This window comes from Liolophura sinensis, chromosome 2, assembly GCF_032854445.1.
Source record: "Liolophura sinensis isolate JHLJ2023 chromosome 2, CUHK_Ljap_v2, whole genome shotgun sequence".
Taxonomy (NCBI): domain Eukaryota; kingdom Metazoa; phylum Mollusca; class Polyplacophora; order Chitonida; family Chitonidae; genus Liolophura; species Liolophura sinensis.
The window spans coordinates 22,333,441-22,358,705 of NC_088296.1; the positions used below are offsets into that span (position 1 = coordinate 22,333,441).

At 38.4% G+C, this 25,265-nt stretch overlaps 2 protein-coding genes across 2 annotated transcripts in view; both read right to left on the bottom strand.

Moving 5' to 3' along the window:
* LOC135462741 (mothers against decapentaplegic homolog 3-like) overlaps positions 1–6,686 on the bottom strand; it is a 34,898-nt gene extending 28,212 nt beyond the window's left edge. Inside the window, exon 1 of the mRNA XM_064739974.1 lies at positions 6,338–6,686. Coding sequence (XP_064596044.1) covers positions 6,338–6,540 — 203 coding nt within the window. The 5' untranslated portion in view covers positions 6,541–6,686. The remainder of the gene's footprint in view (positions 1–6,337) is intronic.
* A 4,945-nt stretch (positions 6,687–11,631) lies between these two features.
* LOC135462838 (deoxyuridine 5'-triphosphate nucleotidohydrolase-like) lies at positions 11,632–24,930 on the bottom strand. Its single transcript, XM_064740121.1, has 6 exons — positions 24,536–24,930; positions 23,131–23,222; positions 22,562–22,606; positions 17,802–17,876; positions 13,276–13,346; positions 11,632–12,650 (listed from the first exon to the last, which is right to left on the bottom strand). Exons 1-6 carry the CDS (start codon positions 24,847–24,849, stop codon positions 12,588–12,590), a joined length of 660 nt encoding a protein of 219 aa, XP_064596191.1. The 5' UTR covers positions 24,850–24,930; the 3' UTR covers positions 11,632–12,587.
* Between the last annotated feature and the right edge of the window lie 335 nt (positions 24,931–25,265).

A 25,265-nucleotide genomic window follows, 5' to 3' on the forward strand; every position in this document is an offset into this window, starting at 1 on the left:
AATTCAGACCATTTTTATATTGCATTAAATATTCAACCTGGTTTTTTGAACCTTAATCTGAGGGGAGACAAAATGAATTTCATCAATATCATTTGATTTGCTTGACTGGTGTTTTATGCCGTACTCAAGAATATTCTACTTGTACTAGGGCAGCCAGCATTATGGCAGGTGGAAACCAGGCAGACCCAAGAGGAAACCCACGTAAATCCCACGTACGGCCGGAGAGGAAGCCTGCATGAGCTGGACTTGAACTCACAGTGACTGCATTGGTGAGAGACTCCTGGGTCATTACACTGCGCTAGAGGCCCCTCACTAATATCAGACAAAATTGAAGCAGTTAAAAGAGCCATTCAATGAGGAGTTTTTGTACAACACCAGACAAAGATGGGAACAAAGATGAAGATGGACACATGACTCTGGCCTCAGAAAACAGAAAAAAAGAACTGGTTGGTCAAAACAGTTTCAGTCCTTAAAAAAGTGACTTTCTACAAAATGAAACATTTGCAAATCAGACGGAACCAAAAGAAATTTCACCCTATGGCATAAAGACATTGTATCCTGAAATTGAATTTATTTATTTATTTTATTGGAAACCAATCATATATAAATTTTACAGGATTTCCTGTTTGGAATCATTCCATGCTGTCAACAATACTCACATGTGCACGCACTTTTGGTCTATTGTCTTTGGATTACATACGGTAAACTACATACTGTATTATTCGCTGGAATTTATTTTCTCCAAAAAAATATGTTCGCAGGAATTAATTTTTGCATATTTAAGAGACTACTGAAAAAAAAACTCTTAAAATTTTCCAAGATATAATATAGTCAAATTATTCAAGCACATTGAACAAGTATCATGATGGGTGGATTTAATCCTCCTTTGTTTCCTTCGGAGTTGCTAATCCTCGTGATCTGGATCAGAGATTAAAACAATGGGGATGGATTATCACTATGTAACCTAGGAAGATAACTTTCGCACTTATACCATGAGCAGTACTCAAACAGGTGTCACTTCTTTTCGAACCATCGATAAGTACTCTTAAACACCTGGCAAAGAGACATGTCACCTTTTGAGAAGTTCAATGCAAAACAAATAAATTCACCATTATTGGCACCAGTCACTCATTCTTTATCGAGCAACATGGTAAGTTTTACATTGTTTTTGGTTTTAATTGTCTTCTGCAGCAGGTCAGCAAACATTGCTGTAGCTGTCAAACGGCCATTTTGTTTTTGTACACATTTCACAGTTTGTTAGAAGCTCACTCATTGGACCACAGGAGAGACACAGCCAATGGGAAAGTGTGTATCAGCGCAACACTCATTAGAAGCCAGCATGTGCTGGTATCTACTTTTCTTTCACTTTACCAACATGTGAACACTAATCAAACTAAAGACGAATGAACTTCCACTTTGTTTTATACCCACCAAGCCTTAGCACCAGAGTTTGTATATTTTTAAACCATAATTTCCCTTCCCTGTTGTTAAAAAATTTAGCTGGCCCATCAGGCTTTCTCAGTGTAACTCCTGTCACCCTGGCAAAGATTTCACTTCCTTATTACTACTACCTTTAGTATATGATTCAATACTGCAAATTAAATACTTCACAGTATATATATATATTTTTGACCCTTAATCATCATATCATCTTTTCATCTAAAACAAAAACTCCACGCGAAAATCAAATACTTCACAATATATATTTTTTTACCCTAAAACATCATATCATCTTTTCATCTAAAAGAAAAACTTACAGATACCATATACATGTACTTGTTACTGTTTGCCCAGGCAAGAGGACATAACCTTGTAAGCATACAAGGAAGAGTTATTTCCCCTGACTCTCCTTACTCGATAACTTACAAAAACATAATTATATATATGTAACACCAAAACGTGGATGCTCCTTTTAGCAACCTTATTTTATTAAACTAAACAAACAATTTACAACAAATAGTGAATTCAAAGTGAATAGAGTGAGCCTCTTACATCCACTAATAGGCTGCCATTGTATGGTCCGTGTGTGTGACTGTATTCAACAGCGTCCTTTCTTTCACAGACTTCCACAAAACTTTTACGGCTAAATTACTGCTAGACTGGAAAAACTGTCTTATGAGAAGCAATGCTTAAAAATTTGGGCCTGGAAATATGCGACAGGACAAGGATATGGACAGCAGTTTAGAGTACTACCATTCTCCCTGTATTATGCTGGCTGCTGTTGCATTGGTGGAATTTTCATGGGTACCTCGTGAAACACCAATCAAATAAATAAACAAACAGTAACTACCATGTAAATACATGTCTCACTCTAACTTTGCGATGAAGAGAAGCGCTGGAAAATTAATATCCCACAAAAACTTAAAAATTATTTCCAGGATTGAAAATCTAATTTTTTTTTTAAAGTGAAATGAAACTTGTGTACTGATCAGTCGCAGTTTTGTTATATTATTGGCAGAATGCAGAGGTCTCATATCTAGCTCTTTGTTGTTTATATAACTTCACCATTACATTTTGATTTATTTATTTATTTGATTAGTGTTTTACGCCGTACTTAAAAATATTTCACTTATACGATGGTGGCCAGCAGTATGGTGGGAGGAAACTGGGTATAGCCCGGAGGAAACCCACAGCCATCCGCAGGTTGCTGCAGACCTTCCCACGCGCTTTACATTTTGAATCTGAAGAAATAAATCACTAATTTTGGTCTAACGTCATTTCAGAAATACTGCGGCCATGATGTAAAACATTGTAAAAAAAGAAAAAAAAAACATATTTTCGAGCATGGAGTTAATATTTCACTGGAAAACTAAATTTTCTCTTTCTTTTTTTAGTGAAAACTCACAAACAGACCATCTTATGTGTAATTTACCATGCCAATTCCAACAGTACATGTTCAATGTCTGTAAAATGGGCAGTTTTCATTTTATTTCAGGATATTCAACCTCCTAAAAAAAATTACTAGCCAGTAAACTATAAAAGCTTGAAGGATGGGGCCTGTATCAAATCGTCACTGATGATCTGCCCTTCAGACATCGTCTAAACGGAGTTACAATCAGTATTTTCGTTTTCTTGTTTGGAAGAATGTATTCCATCAACAAGAGTATTTCTATTTTTACAGATTGGTCTATTTTACATGAAGAACTGGTTTTTTTTCTTCACTATGCAATGAAGCCTGATAATTCAAATTATACAAACTGAAAACACCAACATCTAATTTTTAGTCTTTCAGTGTTCAAAAATGTAACGGTTTTAAGAAAAGCTTTTATTGTTAAATGAATTCCAAAATTTACATATGTTCACATATACTAGCAGGAAGGCCACACGATTATTTGTTTATTTATGTGATTGGCAGAACCTGGGGGGAAGCCATTAGGGCCTGCATCAGAGGTTAAGAATAGAGGTACAGGGTATACGTGCTAATTACTGTGCAGGTGCAAAAGACACATGATCGACACCTCCTGAAGTGCACAAGTACTAATAATGGACATAATAAGTCCAATAATTTACCACTGCAACCTTTTGAAAGAACTGCACAGGTGTTATAAGCATATCACCTGGTGGTCAGGAAAATGAAGGTTGTGTTGTCATGGCAATGGCTTGATGGGAGAGGCTCACAGCTTGACAGAGCTCTTTTTGTCCTGCATAGTAGTGTTGCCTCTTAGTATTGTGTAGAGACTAGAAGCTTTGATCATTTATCCATACCCCTACATTAGTAACCTCATCACGACTTCATTCAAAATTCAAAATTCTAATTTTAATTTCAAAATTAATGTTCAGAAGTACATGTAAGCCTTTATATGATACTTTCGATGCCAACATTTAAATGTGTCTGATAAGAAATTCATTAAAATTCACAAAAACATAATTGGCCCCTTAAAGGTGGATGAATTAATCGAAATCAAGTCATATGTGTCAATTTAAAAATGCTAAACTTGAAGAGAAATACAAACACACTTAGTTCCAAGAGAAACCAGACTGAAATTTCAAAATTCTATACTGCCTGACAGCTGGGTACGTTTCCAGGGTAGCGCTGTATTCAAACACCTAATGAGAATGTGCTGTCTCAATTAATCAGATGAAATCTATAACTATTTCTGTCATTTCCACTTTTGCTGACCTTGTGCCATGCAAGAAGACTGGACATTAACATTGCTAGATAATGTGTAGCGGCAAATGACGCTCAGGTTTTGTACACTTTTCACATCATTGCAGGAAAAAGACCTTCCTTGACATCATAGTTGCGTGACTTAAAGTCACAAGAGTATTTTACATCACACATGCCAAATTGTGTGGAAACTGTCAAAGACTTTGTGTTTAGGACACTTTCAAATATATATGGTATAGATAATGTGATTCAGCATTACCCCACCATCTAAATCATGGTTTTTGCTGTATTCCTTTAAAGGAATCAAGAAGAATGATAAGGATCGAGGTAATCTGCATTATTTTTTAAAAGCAAAAAACTTTGTCACCGTTGTAGAACATTAGAGAAGAACAAAAAAAAGAAAAAAGCCAAAATCAGAAGAAAGAGCATCAAAGCTTAACTGCAAATATGGTCTTTAATATATATATATATTTTTTTCCGCTTTCCTTTGCTGGAGAAAAGGGTACTTGAAAATATTTTTGTATGGTTGGTCTTTGTAATCACCTTTTGGTATTTATCATCGTTGCATAATAATGTTCTAAATAAGGATGTGATGCATGTCTAATAAATTTATTTGAATGTGAATTTGCTCTTTATATCCAAACATATGCATTTAATCTGAATTATAATAAAATTTATGAATGTATTCAAAATGTATTAAAATATAAATATGATCAAAACCCAAGTTGAACACCTTTGTTAGCTGAAAAGACCAAATTCCAGAGCAAATATATATATATATATATATATATATATATATATATATATATTAAACATCTGTTACATCTTCAATTAAGCATTGTTACACAAAGACAATATATACCCAAAGGTAACCCCAAATACCCATGATACAAAAATTGTTTTCAGGTGTCTTTTTCTCTTTAAACTTTTTGCACTCTTTCACCTGAGCTTAAAGGATACATGGAAAGGAACTATAAAACAAGGATTATGTTTCTATGCAAAATGAAGAAATTTATGTCCCAGCATTTTTGTTAAAAAAAAAATCATTTTGGAGGTAATTTATACCTGATAATTACCCCTCTACATTATGCATATTTTCTGTACTATGTAAACTATATATGCATATTTTTGTAAATTCGTTTCAGGTTCAATTTTCTATTGCTAGCCCATGACATGTATCAATGACTAAGGTGACTGAAATAAAGCAGAAATAAAAAATAAATGTGCCAGACATCCAACAAAGCCTACTGCATGTCCTCTCTTAACAAATCCAACTCTAAATCCAACTCTGAATATGCTTCTGCTTAACATGGACCAGTTGATAATCAAATGTTTCATTATAGCTTCTAATCTGACGTTTTCATGACTATGTGATGTAATACCATAAATGACATGTAAACTGTTAATGAGGCTACAGTGGAGATTTTGACCCAAATTCCATATATGTCAAACAATTCTAACCTTCTGTTTTTACCAAAAATAGCTGAAATCTTTGCCATCCAGGAAAGATCACACTTGCACCAGTGTTGAAATGGTTTGGTTCCGAAGGTTCAAGAAGTTACAAGGCGACTTGCCTTTCAAATTTTCAAAACTTTATTCCCAATTTTGAATGGTAACACATCATGCACATACATGTGAGAAAAGTGATAATCTGCACTATTCTAAAATAGCAACGACTTTGACTGGACTTGCCCTCATCACTAGCTCCCGAAAAATTTCTGCTACAGACTTTTTAATGAACAGTTACAAGTACATGTACAATCATTAGCCCTTTACTGAAAAGTAACCATTTTGCAATGAAGCGGAAAGTACCTTTTGGTGAATGGTGATATTGGTGGATAGTGATATTGGTTGAAGCCTAAATGCATTACACATCTCAGACATCATCTGATTTAGATATCTATCACCTGAAAACTTGATAACCTCTGTCAAAAATAATTTCAACGGAACATAAATACATGGGTACACATGCTGAGCCAATTCTTTCGCAAGATATATAAAAGTGTGCATGTACGCCACGCAACTGACAACGCAGTACAAACGTCACACGATGCTAACACAACCTCAGAACTAAGTCCAACCTGGAAAAAAGATGCAATACCACGAGTTACATTGTCGATTTCGTGAAACTTGTCAAACCGTTGTTGTTGTTGTTGCATGGCACATGTAGTTGTAAGCGACAAAAAGAAATCCACCACTCAACTGACGTAAAAGAATAAATCGGCGTACCTTGGAATCGTAATGCACTTTGTCGCCGAATCTGTTGTGCGTATTGCTTTTTCCAGTTCATCCAGTCCACCAGTCTTCTTTAGCTTTTTCACTAAGCTCTTAACGGCCTTTTCGCTCCACTTTTCGTCTTTATCGGGGTCTCCCTTCTTCCAGCCCAGCAATCTTTTGACAATTGGTGGGGTGAACGGTGAGAGAGACATCATGGCTAACAACACAGATAGCGCTCTGACCGAGTCCTGCACGGCACCCCCGTTTTGTAGTCTTATCGCCAGGCACGTGCTTTGTTAATACAAAAAGGATAATCTATTGTTTCCCAAGCAATTAGCACCCTGCTTCCAACACGTTCTCCTCAAAGTTGCTAACCCAACCCTCGTTTGGAAATCTTAACCGCAGCACACCCCAACGAATGGGTCCGACATGAAGTAGAATCAGTATATTACCAGCCACTTTTTCCACAATTTACCCATGTCTTTCATTTGTAGAGATGTATACACAAATTCTTCTTTCATTTCTGTGCTGTGAAACTGTCATATTTGCACTAATTAAAGTTTTTCCAACACACATATTCCTCCGCGGGCACCTTGCGATTTCTCACCCGAGGCCAGGTCATCTAAGGTCAACCGTGGAATAGTGCTTTGAAGCAGAGGAGTATAAAAGTGTCTGCTCGATAGTGGAAGAAAAATAGCATCCCTCGCGCTCTTTTGTAAAATGTTTATCCACTTCACACAACAACTGTGCCTGTCGCGTCGGTTTTCTGTTTTCCTGTGACATAACGAATTTTTATTCATTTTCCTAAATTATTTAATTTTTTTTTTGTTTTTTTTTTTTACATATTTTTCGTTTTATATGGCTAGTACGCCATCAAGGGAGATAATAAAGGCGACATTGGGGAAAAAGAACTGTTCTCAGACTTGCTGCCCTTGGTTTAGTACACCGGACTTTCCCGGCGGACTCTTGTTTAACGTTTCAAAATTTTGACATTACCATTACAAAGAACACTGCTGCTTCTGTTTAACATATTGTGGTTCTGCTTTATTTTTTTTTAAACATTTTAAGCAATCTTTTGTAATTCTTCAATGAATACAGGAAGTAACTGAATATTTGCTTTAAAGTAGACCTACCCATTAAAAAAGTACATATTGCAGCAATATGATCGAGACCACAGAAATATAGATTTTGGAATAGATATTTGTTAGGTTACGATGAAACAAGAGATATACATATAGGTCTCCTTCTGGTTCAACTTTTGATAAATGCTAGAAGTTCAACAAACAACCTGAAATTATTTTTAATGTTTCCAACTTTCATTTATCCATGCAGGATAAAAAACTTAACTTTATTTTTTAGGAGAACCAATTATAGCAAATTCTTCATGATTATAGATATAAATTTGAAAATCATGAACACTTCTTAATTTGTTTCATTTAACAAGATACTGAATACACCAACCTGAAGAAATATCGAGGTACAAACCCAGGGCCAGTCACAGGAAGTCATTTATTCTACTTCAGCTTGACATATGGCTATCAACTAAATTAGTCAAGCAACAATACTGGAAGAAACCAAAGCCATAAAGTGTGCTTGGCATGGACAAATTAATTATTATCAGTCAAATCACCTGGCCATATAAGACGCGAGCTCAATCCCATTCTCTGTCAGTTAAAAATTTCCGGTCTTCCGTTTTGGAGCCTTGGTGCAGTACAGTTTTAGCGGAGGCACTCTGTGTGGTCTTGCATGAAGTATACGGGTAAATATTTCCACACCACAAATATGGCACATAAATGAGAGTTTACAAGTAACTAAAAAGTTAGTGCTTTACTCTCATTTCAATCATGACCAAAACAAGTGAAAAATTCATAAGTATGACATTCAGCAACAATGAAAATAATATACATCCACGTCCAGTTTGTACAGGAGAGATAATTCACAGATTTCTGCTGCTAAGTGAACAGAAAAAATGCCAACATTTTGAATCAGGAAAGAAATTTTTTTTTTTTTGGGCGAATTAGCTGAAATTTCTACTACTAGCTGACTCCTCAGGAAGAACATCAATCATGTTGATTAGTTTTGGCCATTTTGGTTAGAGATTATATACCTTGAAAATCACAATTTCCGATAACCATGAAAATTCTCAGCGTTTGAGTAAAAATCCAGGCAGAAATGGAAAACTAATTTTTCTCCCAAAACAGCTAACTTGTTTCATAACAATTCCTGGTGTAAAGCCATAATCATTCATTCATTCAACACAATTCCAATTCTTAGCAGGAATAAAATTTCAAATTTACAACCTTTGGGTCTACCCTAATTCTTCTAATTTTTAGGACTGATATTTGTAGCTTTGAAATCAAAGAATAACATTTCTCTCCCAGTTTTTGGAAAAAAGTACAAATTTTGTTCATTTGATTGACTTACCAAGTGAAACAAAGCTAAATATTACTGTTACATTTAGGTCTACATGTTTGTTGGCTAAATACAGCATACCAGGTGTTTAAAACATACGGAGAATGCTTGTTGAATGGTGTCATAACGTATAAACATTGACACAAATTTACTTTCTCAGATTTTGGGTTCAATGTCACAAACTTTTGTCGAAAATAATTTTTGTGCTGAAAGTAGTCACAAACTTGTTACAAAATACTGTCACAATTTGGGTCAATGGTCACAAAATACTGTCACAATTTGGGTCAATGGTCACAAAATTCTGTGATGATTTTGGGCCATTTTTCTGACAGTCAACAGAGACTTAAAACTCTTTCACTAAAAACAACAAAATCAGCTTCATGGAAGAAACCAGGGCATAGTAAAACCACTTCTATGTACCAGTCACCTGACAAACTTTCACTGACTTGAGATTTTTGGCAAAATATCAGTCACCACAAATCCAATCAAATTTTTGTGATTATTTTAGAATATCGCAAATAATTACCTTCACAAAAAAGTTCCCGATATTTATAATACGGATCGCATTATATTTTTTTTTTCAAATCTAATCATTTCAAGACTACATATGTACAAGTACTAATTTGAACTATTCTCAGTAACAGAAAAGTTTTCTTTATTAAATCTTTAAATATGTCACCATTCGTTCAAGATTCTACAACTGAGTCAATCACAGAAAATAACCACTGAATGATATGCAAATTGCTTTAATAAAAACGCTTTCAAAATGAATAATCTCATCATAATAGCACTACAGGTTTGACAGACATGTAAGTGGGTGATTATGAAAATGCAAATTTTGGGCTATTAACAAATCCACACGACTTGACAATGTGGACATTTTGACAATACATTCAGTCTACAATTCCTGATGTTCACAAATGTATAAAAACAGAGCTCAGTCATGCATACCCGACTTCGGCCAATTAAAGAAAAAAAAAAACAAAAAACATGTCTAACATGTCATGACCCATAAACCCTTGTGTCAAGATAGGATTATAGGATTACAGGATTAAAGGATTAGTGTCCAGATTTAGCACACAATCCAGGGCCATACTTAGAGCCATTTTTAGTTCGGGTAATATAGTTGTAGTTAAACTAACAAGTACATGTAAGTATGATGGTTTATCCTTAAAAAGATAAGTTTTCAAACAAATTTCCTTCATTCAGAGAATCAGAAGCACCAAGAAAGCGTCATTTTGATGCTTCATAAAATTTCTTTCTGTACGCTGTCACAAATTTACCTTTCAACTTTGGTTTCAGAACCTTCACATGTTTTTTAGATATTGCCCTGTAATCTTAATTACAAATATTATAACCTGTTTAAACAGAATGATATCAGTAGGGCTTCTGAGAAATACAATGAATTTAAACCCACTAAAAAAAAAGATTCAAGGCCCTCATTGCTCTCCAGCTGACCGCCAAATCCCTTACCAGTATGCAGATATTCTTGGAGTAGTTGTAAATGTTTTGGTCACATGACGAGGAGGAGTCATTAGGTGTGTGGAAATACACACATGTACCACGTCTCGCAGCAGAGCAAGGGCATGTCGGCAACACAACACCCCACCCTAGTCATATTACCCTGAGATCATCAAACCTACTATTTCCTTGCTCCAACCTCTGAGTGCTGAGTGCCAAGCCAGGCAGCAACCAGTATCATTTTTAAAAGTCTTTGATTCGACCCGGCCCAACCTGGTACCTCAGCTCAGTGGCGACGTTACAGTTGACCACCTGCGTGTCTTGTCTCAGCTCAGTGGCAACATCACAGTTGACCACCTGCTTGGCTCATCTCATCTCAGTGGCGACGTCACAGCTGACCACCTGCGTGGCTCATCTCAGCTCAGTGGCGCCGTCACAGCTGACCACCTGCGTGTCTCGTCTCAGCTCAGTGGCAACGTCACAGCTGACCACCTGCCTGTCTCGTCTCAGCTCAGTGGTGACGTCACAGGTGACCACCTGCGAGGCTCGTCTCAGCTCAGTGGCGACATTACAGCTGACCACCTGCGTGTCTCGTCTCAGCTCAGTGGCCACATCACAGCAGACCACCTGCGTGGCTCGTCTCAGCTGAGTGGCGACGTCACAGCTGACCACCTGCGTGGCTCGTCTCAGCTCAGTGGCAACATCACAGCTGACCACCTGCATGGCTCATCTTAGCTCAGTGGCAATGTCACAGTTGACCACCTGCGTGGCTCATCTCAGCTAAGTGGCGACGTCACAGCTGACCACCTGCGTGTCTCATCTTAGCTCAGTGGCGACGTCACAGCTGACCACCTGCATGTCTCGTCTCAGTGGCGATGTCACAGTTGACCACCTGCATGTCTCGTCTCAGCTCAGTGGTGATGTCACAGCTGACCACCTGCATGTCTCGTCTCAGTGGCGACGTCACAGCTGACCACCTGCGTGGCTTGTCTGAGCTCAGTGGTGACGTCATAGCTGACCACCTGCGTGGCTCATCTCAGCTCAGTGGCGACGTCACAGTTGACCACCTGCGTGGCTCGTCTCAGCTAAGTGGCAACATCACAGCTGACCACCTGCGTGTCTCGTCTCAGTGGCGATGTCACAGCTGACCACCTGCGTGTCTTGTCTCAGCTCAGTGACGACGTCACAGTTGACAACCTGCGTGGCTCGTCTCAGCTAAGTGGCAACATCAAAGCTGACCACCTGCATGGCTCATCTTAGCTCAGTGGCGCCGTCACAGTTGACCACCTGTGTGTCTCGTCTCAGCTAAGTGGCAACATCACAGCTGACCACCTGCATGGCTCATCTTAGCTCAGTGGCGCCGTCACAGTTGACCACCTGCGTGTCTCATCTCAGCTCAGTGGCAACGTCACAGCTGACCACCTGCGTGTCTGGTCTCAGTGGCGAAGTCACAGCTGACCAACTGTGTGGCTCGTCTCAGCTAAGTGGCGACGTCACAGCTGACCACCTGCATGGCTTGTTTGCCTTTTAATTTTGTTTGTTTGTTCTTTTCAAAACATTTTCCAGATGGTTTCTTGGTTTTCTTGGAAGGCTGTGACAGTAGTCTTAGCCTCATAATAAAGTATTAAATTTTTATTTCTGCTTAACAGCCTTACATCTTTAAACTCGATGATGGCCAAACCTCTTGAAGTTACTGCTATTGTTTGTCTTTTACCGGGTTCTTTGATGTTCAATGTGAAAAACAGATTCCTCAATCACAATGAACTGACGCCATATCTTCTACCACATGACCAAACCAAGATGTCTGATCTCTAGAACGTTCTCCAAAAGCATTTCCAAAAAAAAAAAAAAAAAGGATCTTCTCAAATTGTTCATTTGTAAACAACTTAAGACAAGCTTACAGTAACAAGCATTGTGGGTAGAAGAGATTCAAATTTTATGAAATATACAACCATGTACCTTAATTCTTCAACTTTTTCGATTAATATTTTGAAACATTCTGAGGGAACTATTGGGGCGTAGAAAAACAATGTTTAGCATCATTTTCATAATAATTGTATACATACAGTCCACGAGGAAAAAGTGCTTTAGTGGTTGAAAAAGATGAAGATTTACAGTTTGTCATAATTCTCCTCCAATCAAATATATTTGGGTAGCCATGGGTTACCATCGTCAAACCAAACTGCACGGACTTTCGCAGAACTGCAAACTTCTATGCACACACAACCAGAGGATCACATTTGCCTCCTGCTTCACACACTTCCTGAGAGTCCCAAAGTAATGAACTTGTCACATGATTCAGAATTTGCTCTTGACAACCCTGAAAACAGCTGATGACCATATATGGAGTCCTCATCACATGACCTCAGGAGGACACGACTGGATGACATTACTGAGGCTTTACACCAGTGGACCCAAATCCCCCATCACCACGCTCTGTCACATCCAAAGTCTGGAAAAAACAAAAGAGAATCATTAAAATGCATCAGATTACAATAAATAAGCAAAGATTCTTCAGTGTGAGGTTCTGCGCATCAAGATTTGGAACTTAAATCCTGTTTTCTTGGTTTACGCTGATAGATTTTTCAGCATAATTCTTGGGCAGGTGACTTAAGCCATAAACTCTCCTTGTACCGCGTGGCATGTCGTTTAACTTTCAAATCCCTGAATGAGTAGCCAAATTATCTCAATGGACATAAAAGCCCAACCAGGCCACATCAATTTCAGTTCTTGTCTTACGGGCAGAATAATTTATTTATTTATTTAATTGGTGTTTTACGCTGTACTCAAGAATATTTCACTTATACGACGGCAGGCAACATTATGGTGGGTGGAAACCGGGCAGAGCCCAGGGGAAACCCACGACCATCCGAAGGTTGCTGGAGACCTTCCCACTTACGACCGGAGAGGAAGCCAGCGGGCAGAATAAATGTTAAATAATACTGATCCAAACCGACCGTAGCCTAGTATAATGTCGCTTGGACAATATCACAATCTTACCACTGCCAACAGGGATATTTTTAAAAATGTCAAGCACTTATTTTCAAGATATTTGTCAGGACGAGGTATCCACTCACCTTACATTCCTTTAGTTCAGGTATGCAAATCTTCTCCATGATCAACTGTGCAATTCTGTCACCCTTACTCACTATAATCAAAATGAATAAAAAAAATGCTTAAAATCAATCAGAAGTTCATAGGCAATGTACTCGGGAAAGACCGTATTCACTCAAACTGATGAGACATTCACAAACAATGTGCTCCCTTAAGTGAATAAGAACTCCATCAACATTCATAAACAATGTACTCCCTTAAGTGAATAAGAAAACCATCAACATTCATAAACAATGTACTCCCTTTAGTGAATAAGAACTCCATCAACATTCATAAACAATGTACTCCCTTAAGTGAATAAGAAATCCATCAACATTCATAAACAATGTACTCCCTTAAGTGAATAAGAAATCCATCAACATTCATAAACAATGTACTCCCTTAAGTGAATAAGATCTCCATCAACATTCATAAACAATGTACTCCCTTAAGTGAATAAGAAAACCCATCAACATTCATAAACAATGTACTCCCTTTAGTGAATAAGAACTCCATCAACATTCATAAACAATGTACTCCTTAAGTGAATAAGAAATCATCAACATTCATAAACAATGTACTCCCCTTAAGTGAATAAGAAAACCATCAACATTCATAAACAATGTACTCCCTTTAGTGAATAAGAACTCCATCAACATTCATAAACAATGTACTCCCTTAAGTGAATAAGAAAACCATCAACATTCATAAACAATTTTCTCTCTTAAGGGAATAAGAACTCCATCAACATTCATAAACAATGTACTCCCTTAAGTGAATAAGAAATCCATCAACATTCATAAACAATTTTTTCTCTTAAGTGAATAAGAAAACCATCAACATTCATAAACAATGTACTCCCTTTAGTGAATAAGAACTCCATCAACATTCATAAACAATGTACTCCCTTAAGTGAATAAGAAAACCATCAACATTCATAAACAATTTTCTCTCTTAAGTGAATAAGAAAACCATCAACATTCATAAACAATGTACTCCCTTAAGTGAATAAGAAAACCATCAACATTCATAAACAATGTACTCCCTTTAGTGAATAAGAACTCCATCAACATTCATAAACAATGTACTCCCTTAAGTGAATAAGAAATCCATCAACATTCATAAACAATTTTCTCTCTTAAGTGAATAAGAAAACCATCAACATTCATAAACAATGTACTCCCTTTAGTGAATAAGAACTCCATCAACATTCATAAACAATGTACTCCCTTAAGTGAATAAGAAATCCATCAACATTCATAAACAATATACTCCCTTTAGTGAATAAGAACTCCATCAACATTCATAAACAATATACTCCCTTAAGTGAATAAGAAAACCATCAACATTCATAAACAATGTACTCCCTTTAGTGAATAAGAACTCCATCAACATTCATAAACAATGTACTCCCTTAAGTGAATAAGAAAACCATCAACATTCATAAACAATGTACTCCCTTAAGTGAATAAGAAATCCATCAACATTCATAAACAATGTACTCCCTTAAGTGAATAAGAAATCCATCAACATTCATAAACAATATACTCCCTTAAGTGAATAAGAAAACCATCAACATTCATAAACAATGTACTCCCTTAAGTGAATAAGAAATCCATCAACATTCATAAACAATGTACTCCCTTAAGTGAATAAGAAAACCATCAACATTCATAAACAATGTACTCCCTTAAGTGAACAAGAAATCCATCAACATTCATAAACAATATACTCCCTTAAGTGAATAAGAACTCCATCAACATTCATAAACAATGTACTCCCTTAAGTGAATAAGAAAACCATCAACATTCATAAACAATGTACTCCCTTTAGTGAATAAGAACTCCATCAACATTCATAAACAATGTACTCCCTTAAGTGAATAAGAAAACCATCAACATTCATAAACAATGTACTCCCTTAAGTGAATAAGAACTCCATCAACATTCATAAACAATGTACTCCCTTAAGTGAATAAGAAAACCATCAACATTCATAAACAATGTACTCCCTTAAGTGAATAAGAACTCCATCAACATTCATAAACAATGTACTCCCTTAAGTGAATAAGAAATCCATCAACATTCATAAACAATTTTTTCTCTTAAGTGAATAAGAAAACCATCAACATTCATAAACAATGTACTCCCTTTAGTGAATAAGAACTCCATCAACATTCATAAACAATGTACTCCCTTAAGTGAATAAGAAATCCATCAACATTCATAAACAATTTTCTCTCTTAAGTGAATAAGAAAACCATCAACATTCATAAACAATGTACTCCCTTTAGTGAATAAGAACTCCATCAACATTCATAAACAATGTACTCCCTTAAGTGAATAAGAAATCCATCAACATTCATAAACAATGTACTCCCTTAAGTGAATAAGAAAACCATCAACATTCATAAACAATGTACTCCCTTTAGTGAATAAGAACTCCATCAACATTCATAAACAATGTACTCCCTTAAGTGAATAAGAAAACCATCAACATTCATAAACAATGTACTCCCTTTAGTGAATAAGAACTCCATCAACATTCATAAACAATGTACTCCCTTAAGTGAATAAGAAAACCATCAACATTCATAAACAATGTACTCCCTTTAGTGAATAAGAACTCCATCAACATTCATAAACAATGTACTCCCTTAAGTGAATAAGAAAACCATCAACATTCATAAACAATGTACTCCCTTAAGTGAATAAGAAAACCATCAACATTCATAAACAATGTACTCCCTTTAGTGAATAAGAACTCCATCAACATTCATAAACAATGTACTCCCTTAAGTGAATAAGAAAACCATCAACATTCATAAACAATGTACTCCCTTAAGTGAATAAGAACTCCATCAACATTCATAAACAATGTACTCCCTTTAGTGAATAAGAACTCCATCAACATTCATAAACAATGTACTCCCTTAAGTGAATAAGAAAACCATCAACATTCATAAACAATGTACTCCCTTTAGTGAATAAGAACTCCATCAACATTCATAAACAATGTACTCCCTTAAGTGAATAAGAAAACCATCAACATTCATAAACAATGTACTCCCTTGAGTGAATACGAAATCCATAAACCACAAATGGTTTTGTTTAATATCATACTCAAGACAAGTCTGTGAAGGCCTACAGCTATAAGCATTGCTTAAACTTGTTCAAATACACAAGATCATATTTATATTCATTTGGTTTTCAATTGCTCCATCTTCAAACACAAAGAAAATTACTGCATCATTTCTTTATAGGAGAGTTTATACTTGGAACTCTTTTGTCGTCAAAGGTAAAAACAGTCCTACTGTGTCAGGTGACTTGTGAAAAATGTTAGGCAACCTTTCTTCAGAATTAATTTACTGATCACCTGTCTCCCCCTTTTCCAGAGGCACAAATGACACATCTTTCATTTATATACTTTCCAGGTTCACAAACGTTCAGATTTTCAACATTCATCAACTCCAAATTACTTATTCTGACATCTTTTTCAGACACTCATGCTAATAGTGAATGTCATCAGAAACAGTTGCCTAACATTTCTGACAGGTCACATGATACAGTTGGGCTTTTCCTATCTTCATCGATAAAAGACTTCGAACTTGAAACTCCTCTATTATACAAATGCCTTTCCATGTGGTTGGTGTGATAACTTTTCCAGGGGAGACTGCAATAGCTCTTTTTTTACCCACGGTTATTCCCCTTTAAATGTGCGTGTATTGTAGAACATACAATCGCAGAGTAACAACTCCAACCATGATGAAAAATTACTGCAAATTGCGGCATGCATTTTTTTCTTTTCAGCTATTTCACACTGCATTGCTAAAACATCACAACACAGCGTGATTATACTTTATTAATGTATTCTATTTTTCTTCAGTTTTTTTTCCTTGTATTCTTGGAAATTATTTAATTGTTGGCTGCTTTACTCCTTCCTGAAGAAATGTTCACTTCCCTAAGTAGGATCTCTTTAATGAGTAGAGGAAACCAGAGTAGAGGAAATCGAAGTAACTGGGGTAAATCGCAAGCTACTGACAAGCCCCCCAAAAATTGATTGATGTACAGACACGTACACCATGTCTATAGATAACTCGTCCTGCCCTGCGTAATGGTGACAGAATGGCAAGAATCACTACACTTTCTGCCATCAAACATTTTTCTTTTCGTCATTTTTCAGTCAAATTATTCATTTATCTGATTAGGGTTTTCTGCCCGCTTATATGACAGTGATCAATTTTATATTTGCTTAGAACCAGCCTCTGAAAAGCCACAATTAATTGCAGGTTGTTGGCAGGCCTTCCCACCTATGCGTGGAATGGAACCCAGCACGAGCTGGACTTGAACTCTCAGTGACTGAATTGGGGAGAGGCTCCCATGTTGGCACAATAACCACTAGGCCACAGAGGCTCCCATTTGTCAATCAACTGACAGCTGATATGTCAAGCTGGACAACAACTACTCTCGGTGCTGAATAAAATCATAAAATGTTTGAATAAATAACTCACCTTTGAAATCCTCACTTCCAAAATTGAACAGCACTACTCTCACATTCCCTCTGTAGTCTTGATCTATTACTCCAGCTGAAACCAAAGTGAAAGTGAAAGTGCAATGTACTAAATCTATATGTTTATAACGTCATTAGCCTAAGACAAGCATTAGTCTGCACAAACAGAGTGGCTGAATCTACAAATCATGTTGTTACTGACAAACTTAAAAGTGGTCTTCACACGTGTTGGTCTGCACAAACAGAGTGGCTGAATCTACAAATCATGTTGTTACTGACAAACTTAAAAGTGGTATTCACACGTGTTGGTCTGCACAAACAGAGTGGCTGAATCTACAAATCATGTTGTTACTGACAAACTTAAAAGTGGTATTCACACGTGTTGGTCTGCACAAACAGAGTGGCTGAATCTACAAATCATGTCGTTACTGACAAACTTAAAAGTGGTCTTGGGGCCTCCGTGGCTCAGTCGGTTAGCGCGCTAGCGCAGCGTAATGACCCAGGAGTCTCTCACCAATGCGGTCGCTGTGAGTTCAAGTCCAGGTCATGCTGGCTTCCTCTCCGGCCGTACGTGGGAAGGTCTGCCAGCAACCTGCGGATGGTCGTGGGTTTCCCCCGGGCTGTGCCCGGTTTCCACCCACCATAATGCTGGCCGCCGTCGTATAAGTGAAATATTCTTGAGTACGGCGTAAAACACCAATCAAATAAATAAATAAAATAAAAGTGGTCTTCACACGTGTTGGTCTGCACAAACAGAGTGGCTGAATCTACAAATCATGTCGTTACTGACAAACTTAAAAGTGGTCTTCACACGTGTTGGTCTGCACAAACAGAGTGGCTGAATCTACAAATCATGTCGTTACTGACAAACTTAAAAGTGGTCTTCACACGTGTTGGTCTGCACAAACAGAGTGGCTGAATCTACAAATCATGTCGTTACTGACAAACTTAAAAGTGGTCTTCACACGTGTTGGTCTGCACAAACAGAGTGGCTGAATCTACAAATCATGTCGTTACTGACAAACTTAAAAAGTGGTCTTCACATGTGTTGTTCTGCACAAACAGAGTGGCTGAATCTACAAATCATGTCGGTACTGACAAACTTAAAAAGTGGTCTTCACACGTGTTGTTCTGCACAAACAGAGTGGCTGAATCTACAAATCATGTCGGTACTGACAAACTTAAAAGTGGTCTTCACATGTGTTGTTCTGCACAGAGTGGCTGAATCTACAAATCATGTCGGTACTGACAAACTTAAAAAGTGGTCTTCACATGTGTTGTTCTGCACAAACAGAGTGGCTGAATCTACAAATCATGTCGGTACTGACAAACTTAAAAGTGGTCTTCACACATGTTGGTCTGCACAAACAGAGTGGCTGAATCTACAAATCATGTGGTTACTGACAAACTTAAAAGTGGTCTTCACACGTGTTGGTCTGCACAAACAGAGTGGCTGAATCTACAAATCATGTTGTTACTGACAAACTTAAAAAGTGGTCTTCACATGTGTTGGTCTGCACAAACAGAGTGGCTGAATCTACAAATCATGTCGTTACTGACAAACTTAAAAGTGGTCTTCACACGTGTTGGTCTGCACAAACAGAGTGGTTGAATCCACAAATCATGTTGTTACTGACAAACTTAAAAAGTGGTCTTCACACATGTTGGTCTGCACAAACAGAGTGGCTGAATCCACAAATCATGTCGGTACTGACAAACTTAAAAGTGGTCTTCACACATGTTGGTCTGCACAAACAGAGTGGCTGAATCTACAAATCATGTCGGTACTGACAAACTTAAAAGTGGTCTTCACACATGTTGGTCTGCACAAACAGAGTGGCTGAATCTACAAATCATGTCGGTACTGACAAACTTAAAAGTGGTCTTCACACGTGTTGTTCTGCACAGAGTGGCTGAATCTACAAATCATGTGGTTAGTGACAAACTTAAAAGTGGTCTTCACACGTGTTGGTCTGCACAGAGTGGCTTAATCTACAAATCCATGTCTAGGGCCAGGTTTGAACCCGCTCCTCTTGTGTCTTAGTGATTGCAAAGTAAATCTCTGAAACCACTAGATAACTGCCTGCTCCCTAAAGTATTCTGATACAAAATATATAACACTATAATAATAAATTTTATTTAAGTACAGTCCTTTCAACGAAAGGCGAGCAATCGCTCCCGCTTGCAAACACCCAAAAAGGCGACTGATTAATCGTTAGCAAATAGAACTCCACAGCAAATCTTTATTGCCATTAAAATGTCTCCTGCATGTTTGTCTCAGCAATTGTTGTGATTTCGAAAACGAAAGTGCTGTGTCATAGGCTCAGTGTTGTCATGCGATGTCATCGGGAAACAGTTTCCTAGCGAGCCATGTGAAGAGTGCTTTGATTGGCCATGCATCTGTGAAGAGTGCTTTGATTGGCCATGTATCTGTGAAGCGTGCTTTAATTCGCCAAGCATCTGTGAAGCGTGCTTTGATTGGCCATGCATCTGTGAAGCGTGCTTTGATTGGCTATGCATCTGTGAAGCGTGCTTTGATTGGCCATGCATCTGTGAAGAGTGCTTTGATTGGCCATGCATCTGTGAAGCGTGCTTTGATTGGCCATGCATCTGTGAAGCGTGCTTTGATTGGCCATGCATCTGTGAAGAGTGCTTTGATTGGCCATGCATCTGTGAAGCGTGCTTTGATTGGCCATGCATCTGTGAAGCGTGCTTTGATTGGCCATGCATCTGTGAAGCGTGCTTTGATTGGCCATGCATCTGTGAAGCGTGCTTTGATTGGCCATGCATCTGTGAAGCGTGCTTTGATTGGCCATGCATCTGTGAAGCGTGCTTTGATTGGCCATGCATCTGTGAAGCGTGCTTTGATTGGCCATGCATCTGTGAAGAGTGCTTTGATTGGCCATGCATCTGTGAAGCGTGCTTTGATTGGCCATGCATCTGTGAAGCGTGCTTTGATTGGCCATGCATCTGTGAAGCGTGCTTTGATTGGCCATGCATCTGTGAAGCGTGCTTTGATTGGCCATGCATCTGTGAAGCGTGCTTTGATTGGCCATGCATCTGTGAAGCGTGCTTTGATTGGCCATGCATCTGTGAAGCGTGCTTTGACTGGCCATGCATCTGTGAAGCGTGCTTTGATTGGCCATGCATCTGTGAAGCGTGCTTTGATTGGCCATGCATCTGTGAAGAGTGCTTTGATTGGCCATGCATCTGTGAAGAGTGCTTTGATTGGCCATGCATCTGTGAAGCGTGCTTTGATTGGCCATGCATCTGTGAAGCGTGCTTTGATTGGCCATGCATCTGTGAAGCGTGCTTTGATTGGCCATGCATCTGTGAAGGGTGCTTTGATTGGCCATGCATCTGTGAAGAGTGCTTTGATTGGCCATGCATCTGTGAAGAGTGCTTTGATTGGCCATGCATCTGTGAAGCGTGCTTTGATTGGCCATGCATCTGTGAAGCGTGCTTTGATTGGCCATACATCTGTGAAGCGTGCTTTGATTGGCCATACATCTGTGAAGCGTGCTTTGATTGGCCATACATCTGTGAAGCATGCTTTGATTGGCCATGCATCTGTGAAGAGTGCTTTGATTGGCCATGCATCTGTGAAGCGTGTTTTGATTGGCCATGCATCTGTGAAGAGTGCTTTGATTGGCCATGCATCTGTGAGGCGTGCTTTGATTGGCCATGCATCTGTGAACCGTGCTTTGATTGGCCATGCATCTGTTTGGAATTGTGCGAACAATGCTGCAGAATCAGTCCTGTATACGTGACGTCAGAAAACACGGGATCTGAAGGTCACGTCATACAAGTTGTAACAATAAATAAGTTTGATTCTGAGTTGGTACATCACAGAAATGCTGCTCACAGCACAGATCAAAGTCAGTGAGCGAGCGCTTGGCGTTTAACGTCGTACTTAACAATTTTTCAGAAGGATTTCCATCTCTCTTTTATCTAGTGCTGCTTCACTGAGACGCCTTACCGAAGGCAAGTAAGCCGCCCCACCTGAGCCATGATACTGATACAGGTCAACCAGTCATTGGACTATCCCCTTCATGCTAAACGCCAAGCCAGCAAGTTACACCTTCCTCTTTTAAGGTCTTAGGTGTGACTCAACCCAGGACTGACCCTGGATCTACTTGATCTGTGCTATAGGGGCCAGTGGCAGATCAAAGCGAATTTGCTCAGTAAATTTGAAATCTTCAAACACTTAACATGTAGCCAACTCCTTACCTAAAATGAGCTATAGTTCTCCCAATGCGATATTAGAGGGGCAATTTGTAAGGGAGCTATAGCTCAGACAACTAAATTTAGGGGAGCTTTTGGCCACTAGTCCAAATTCTGCTCCTAGAGAGAACTGAAATACTCCATGCCTTGTTATTCTGAACTAGAGACCTCTTCATAATTAGACGGCTTAATGGAAAGCTTAATTCCAAAGATAGTCTACCTTTAATGTGTTTATTTATTTCATGGGTGCTTTATGCCGTACTCGAGAATATTTCACTTATGTGATCAGCATTATGGTGGGAAGAAACCAGGCAGAGCAGGGAGGATATCCATGATCATCCCCAGGTTGCTGGCAGACCTTACTACATACAGCTGGAGAGGAAGCCATAATGAGCTGGACCTGAACCCACAGCCACCACATTGGTGAGAGGCTCCTGGGTCATTGTGCCACCCTAGCATGCTTTCCACTGGGGCCACCTGTCGACCTTTAACAACCATGACAAAGACCAAAACAAAATATATGAAGATATATCTTACCACCAACATCAATGAAATGTTTTACTGCCAGTCCAGATCTTGGAGCTGTGAAAAACGGACATACAGAATAAATTAACAATTTAAAGACAAATATCATTTCATGGAAGGGGTGCCAAGAGTGTCTTTCTCCCTGCAAAAAATTACATTCAGAATTACACCTAAAATTCTTTTTTTTTTTTTCACTTCCAAATAGAACTATTATGAAAGACCAGAGTTCAAAAAAGCATCAGCCTAATTCTGGACAAAATTGGCAACAAGTTACCTAACCATTCATATATTCATACACCTAAAGTTGCTTTCAAATGATACATTTCACATGATTGTGATTGATTCATCCACTGATTCATCTGGGCCAGTTAAGTGGGGTTTTTGTGAAATTTCATCCGCCTCCCATCAGAAAGATAGGGCCACTCACGGGTTAATAATTGGTACAGGATATGACTACCCTCATAATTAACAATGAAACCATTTTAATGTGACTAACCATTTTGTCCTGAACCAACTTAACAATTATAACCGGGCTTGTCATGCTCTGAAGATTTGAGAATAATAAAATAATTTCCACGAACCTACACGGCCGTAGCAGCCCTCTGGCACAGCGATTTGAATATCTGTTGGCACCATTTGCTTCCCCTTTGCTGGAACCACAGTGTCTTCGGCACTGAAAGCATAGAGCACTGCATATGAATTTCATTTATCTCATATATACATACATACATCCATACATATAATATATACACATACATCCATACATATAATATATACACATACACACACACACACACACACACACACATATATATATATATATATATATATATATATATATATAGACAGATATATATATATATACATACATACATACATACATACATACATACACACAGACATATATATATACACATATATATACACATATATATACACATACATACATACATACATACACACACACACACACGTACACATATATACATACTTACATATATACATACGTACATATATATACATACATAAACAGAAAGAATAAAGCAACCGTTGTTTGTACATGTACCTCAGCAGGTCTCGTAGGACTCTTCATTATTAATTTTAGTTATTTCACTGGGGTTTTACATCCTGTATGTGTGTATACATAATATCTGAATGAGCTGAGTTGGCATTTTAGGAATCATGTGATTTCACACAGGTTGAGTGAGTGAAGGAGTGCTTGGGGTTTAACATCGTACTTAATTTTTCAGTCATATGACGACGAGGGAATCCTTAGGGTGCATGTAATGTGCCTCCTTGTTGCAGGACGGATTTCCATCGCTCTTTTAGCTTGTACTGCTTCACTGAGGAAGGCAAGTAAGTTGCCCCGCCCAAGCGATTATACTGATATGAGTCAACCAGTCGTTGCACTATCCCCTTCATGCTGAACGCCAAGCGAGGTTACAATTTCCTCTTTTAAAGCCTTAGGCATGACTCGACCCAGGATTGACCCTGGATCTATCACTCCCGAAGCAGATGCTCTACCAACTGTGCTATCGGGGCCGGTCCACACATTTTGAAACAAAACAGGGTGTGGGCTCTCGCCAACTAACTAGGCTAAAAGGTATGATTTTATGGCAGCTACTAATGGCGCCGTTGGGTTGACGGACTGTGTACTCAGTGTAGCAAGTAAAATCTTGCCATTTAGCTGCGTTAGTTTGCAAGAGCCCTTTCCATGTCTCCTCCATATCTGTGTGAACTTGCGGACTCCTGAAGTGCTGACTTGGCTTATTCTTTTTGTATCGTTTGCACACAACGTCTAATTCATACAAAGCTGACAAACAAATTCAAACCTTGCTCTATTTCTCTTGCTTTATTTTTGACTATGCAAACATGCACTTAAAAGCGTGGTCATTGGAACATGAAGTTCATTTTCATCGTGAGACTAACCTGGCGAAATTGACTACAAACGTTGCCTGTACAACTACAACATCATGACGGCCATACCTGTACAGATCATATCCCGCCGCATATTTGGAACCCCTTGTTGGCGTGTAAGCGTTTTCGCTCAGCTTGGCGAATTCTAACACTACTTTGTCAGTCGACATGATCTTTTGTTTCTTTGCAGGTTGGACTTCCCCTATTTTTGTGTGTCCGTTCGTTGTTGAATCCACTGGTTCCATGGATATTTTGTTACAGATTGTTGATGTAAAATTGCGGGAAAGCGTGAAACTGTATTTGGCGGGAAGCGATTTCATTGGCTGGAGCCAACGGCAAATGGGTGACCACAACCATCTACATGCGCAGAGCAGAGCATTCATCCCACAGTGTCTGATTTTGCTCTGATGAAATTAACCTGTCATTTTGAGTCGGCAATCCTAGTATGCAGCACTTGGACATTCGCGTGCTTAAGCTCCCCTTTTAAATTCGGCATGGGCGACACAAAGACTTGAAATCCAACCGTGCTCGGCAGCTAAAACTCTTCCGCACTTCTGGGAAACGCGGTAAGATCAGGGGGAGATAACGCGCGAGTCAGGTCATGCATTACGGAATAGTCTCCCTTGTTCCTAGGTAAATGTTAACATGTATCAAAGCGTGACATTGGATTTAAAGTGTCGAATTTGCTCAATTCTTTAAATTACAAATTTTAGTAGTCCGAGATTACTTTGACTTTATGTTTGGCAAAATATTGCTCAGTCAGTCAAAAAAAAACCCTAAAAAGAACGTCTGGGACAGT

Bases quoted from the DNA above. Each gene is read 5' to 3' on its own strand.
- LOC135462838 (XM_064740121.1), bottom strand. From the start codon at position 24,849: ATGAATGCTCTGCTCTGCGCATGTAGATGGTTGTGGTCACCCATTTGC. The intron at 23,223-24,535 runs GTATGGCCGTCA...CTATGCTTTCAG, and splicing joins GCGGGATATGATCTGTACAG to TGCCGAAGACACTGTGGTTC. The intron at 22,607-23,130 runs GTTCGTGGAAAT...CGTTTTTCACAG, and splicing joins GGGCTGCTACGGCCGTGTAG to CTCCAAGATCTGGACTGGCA.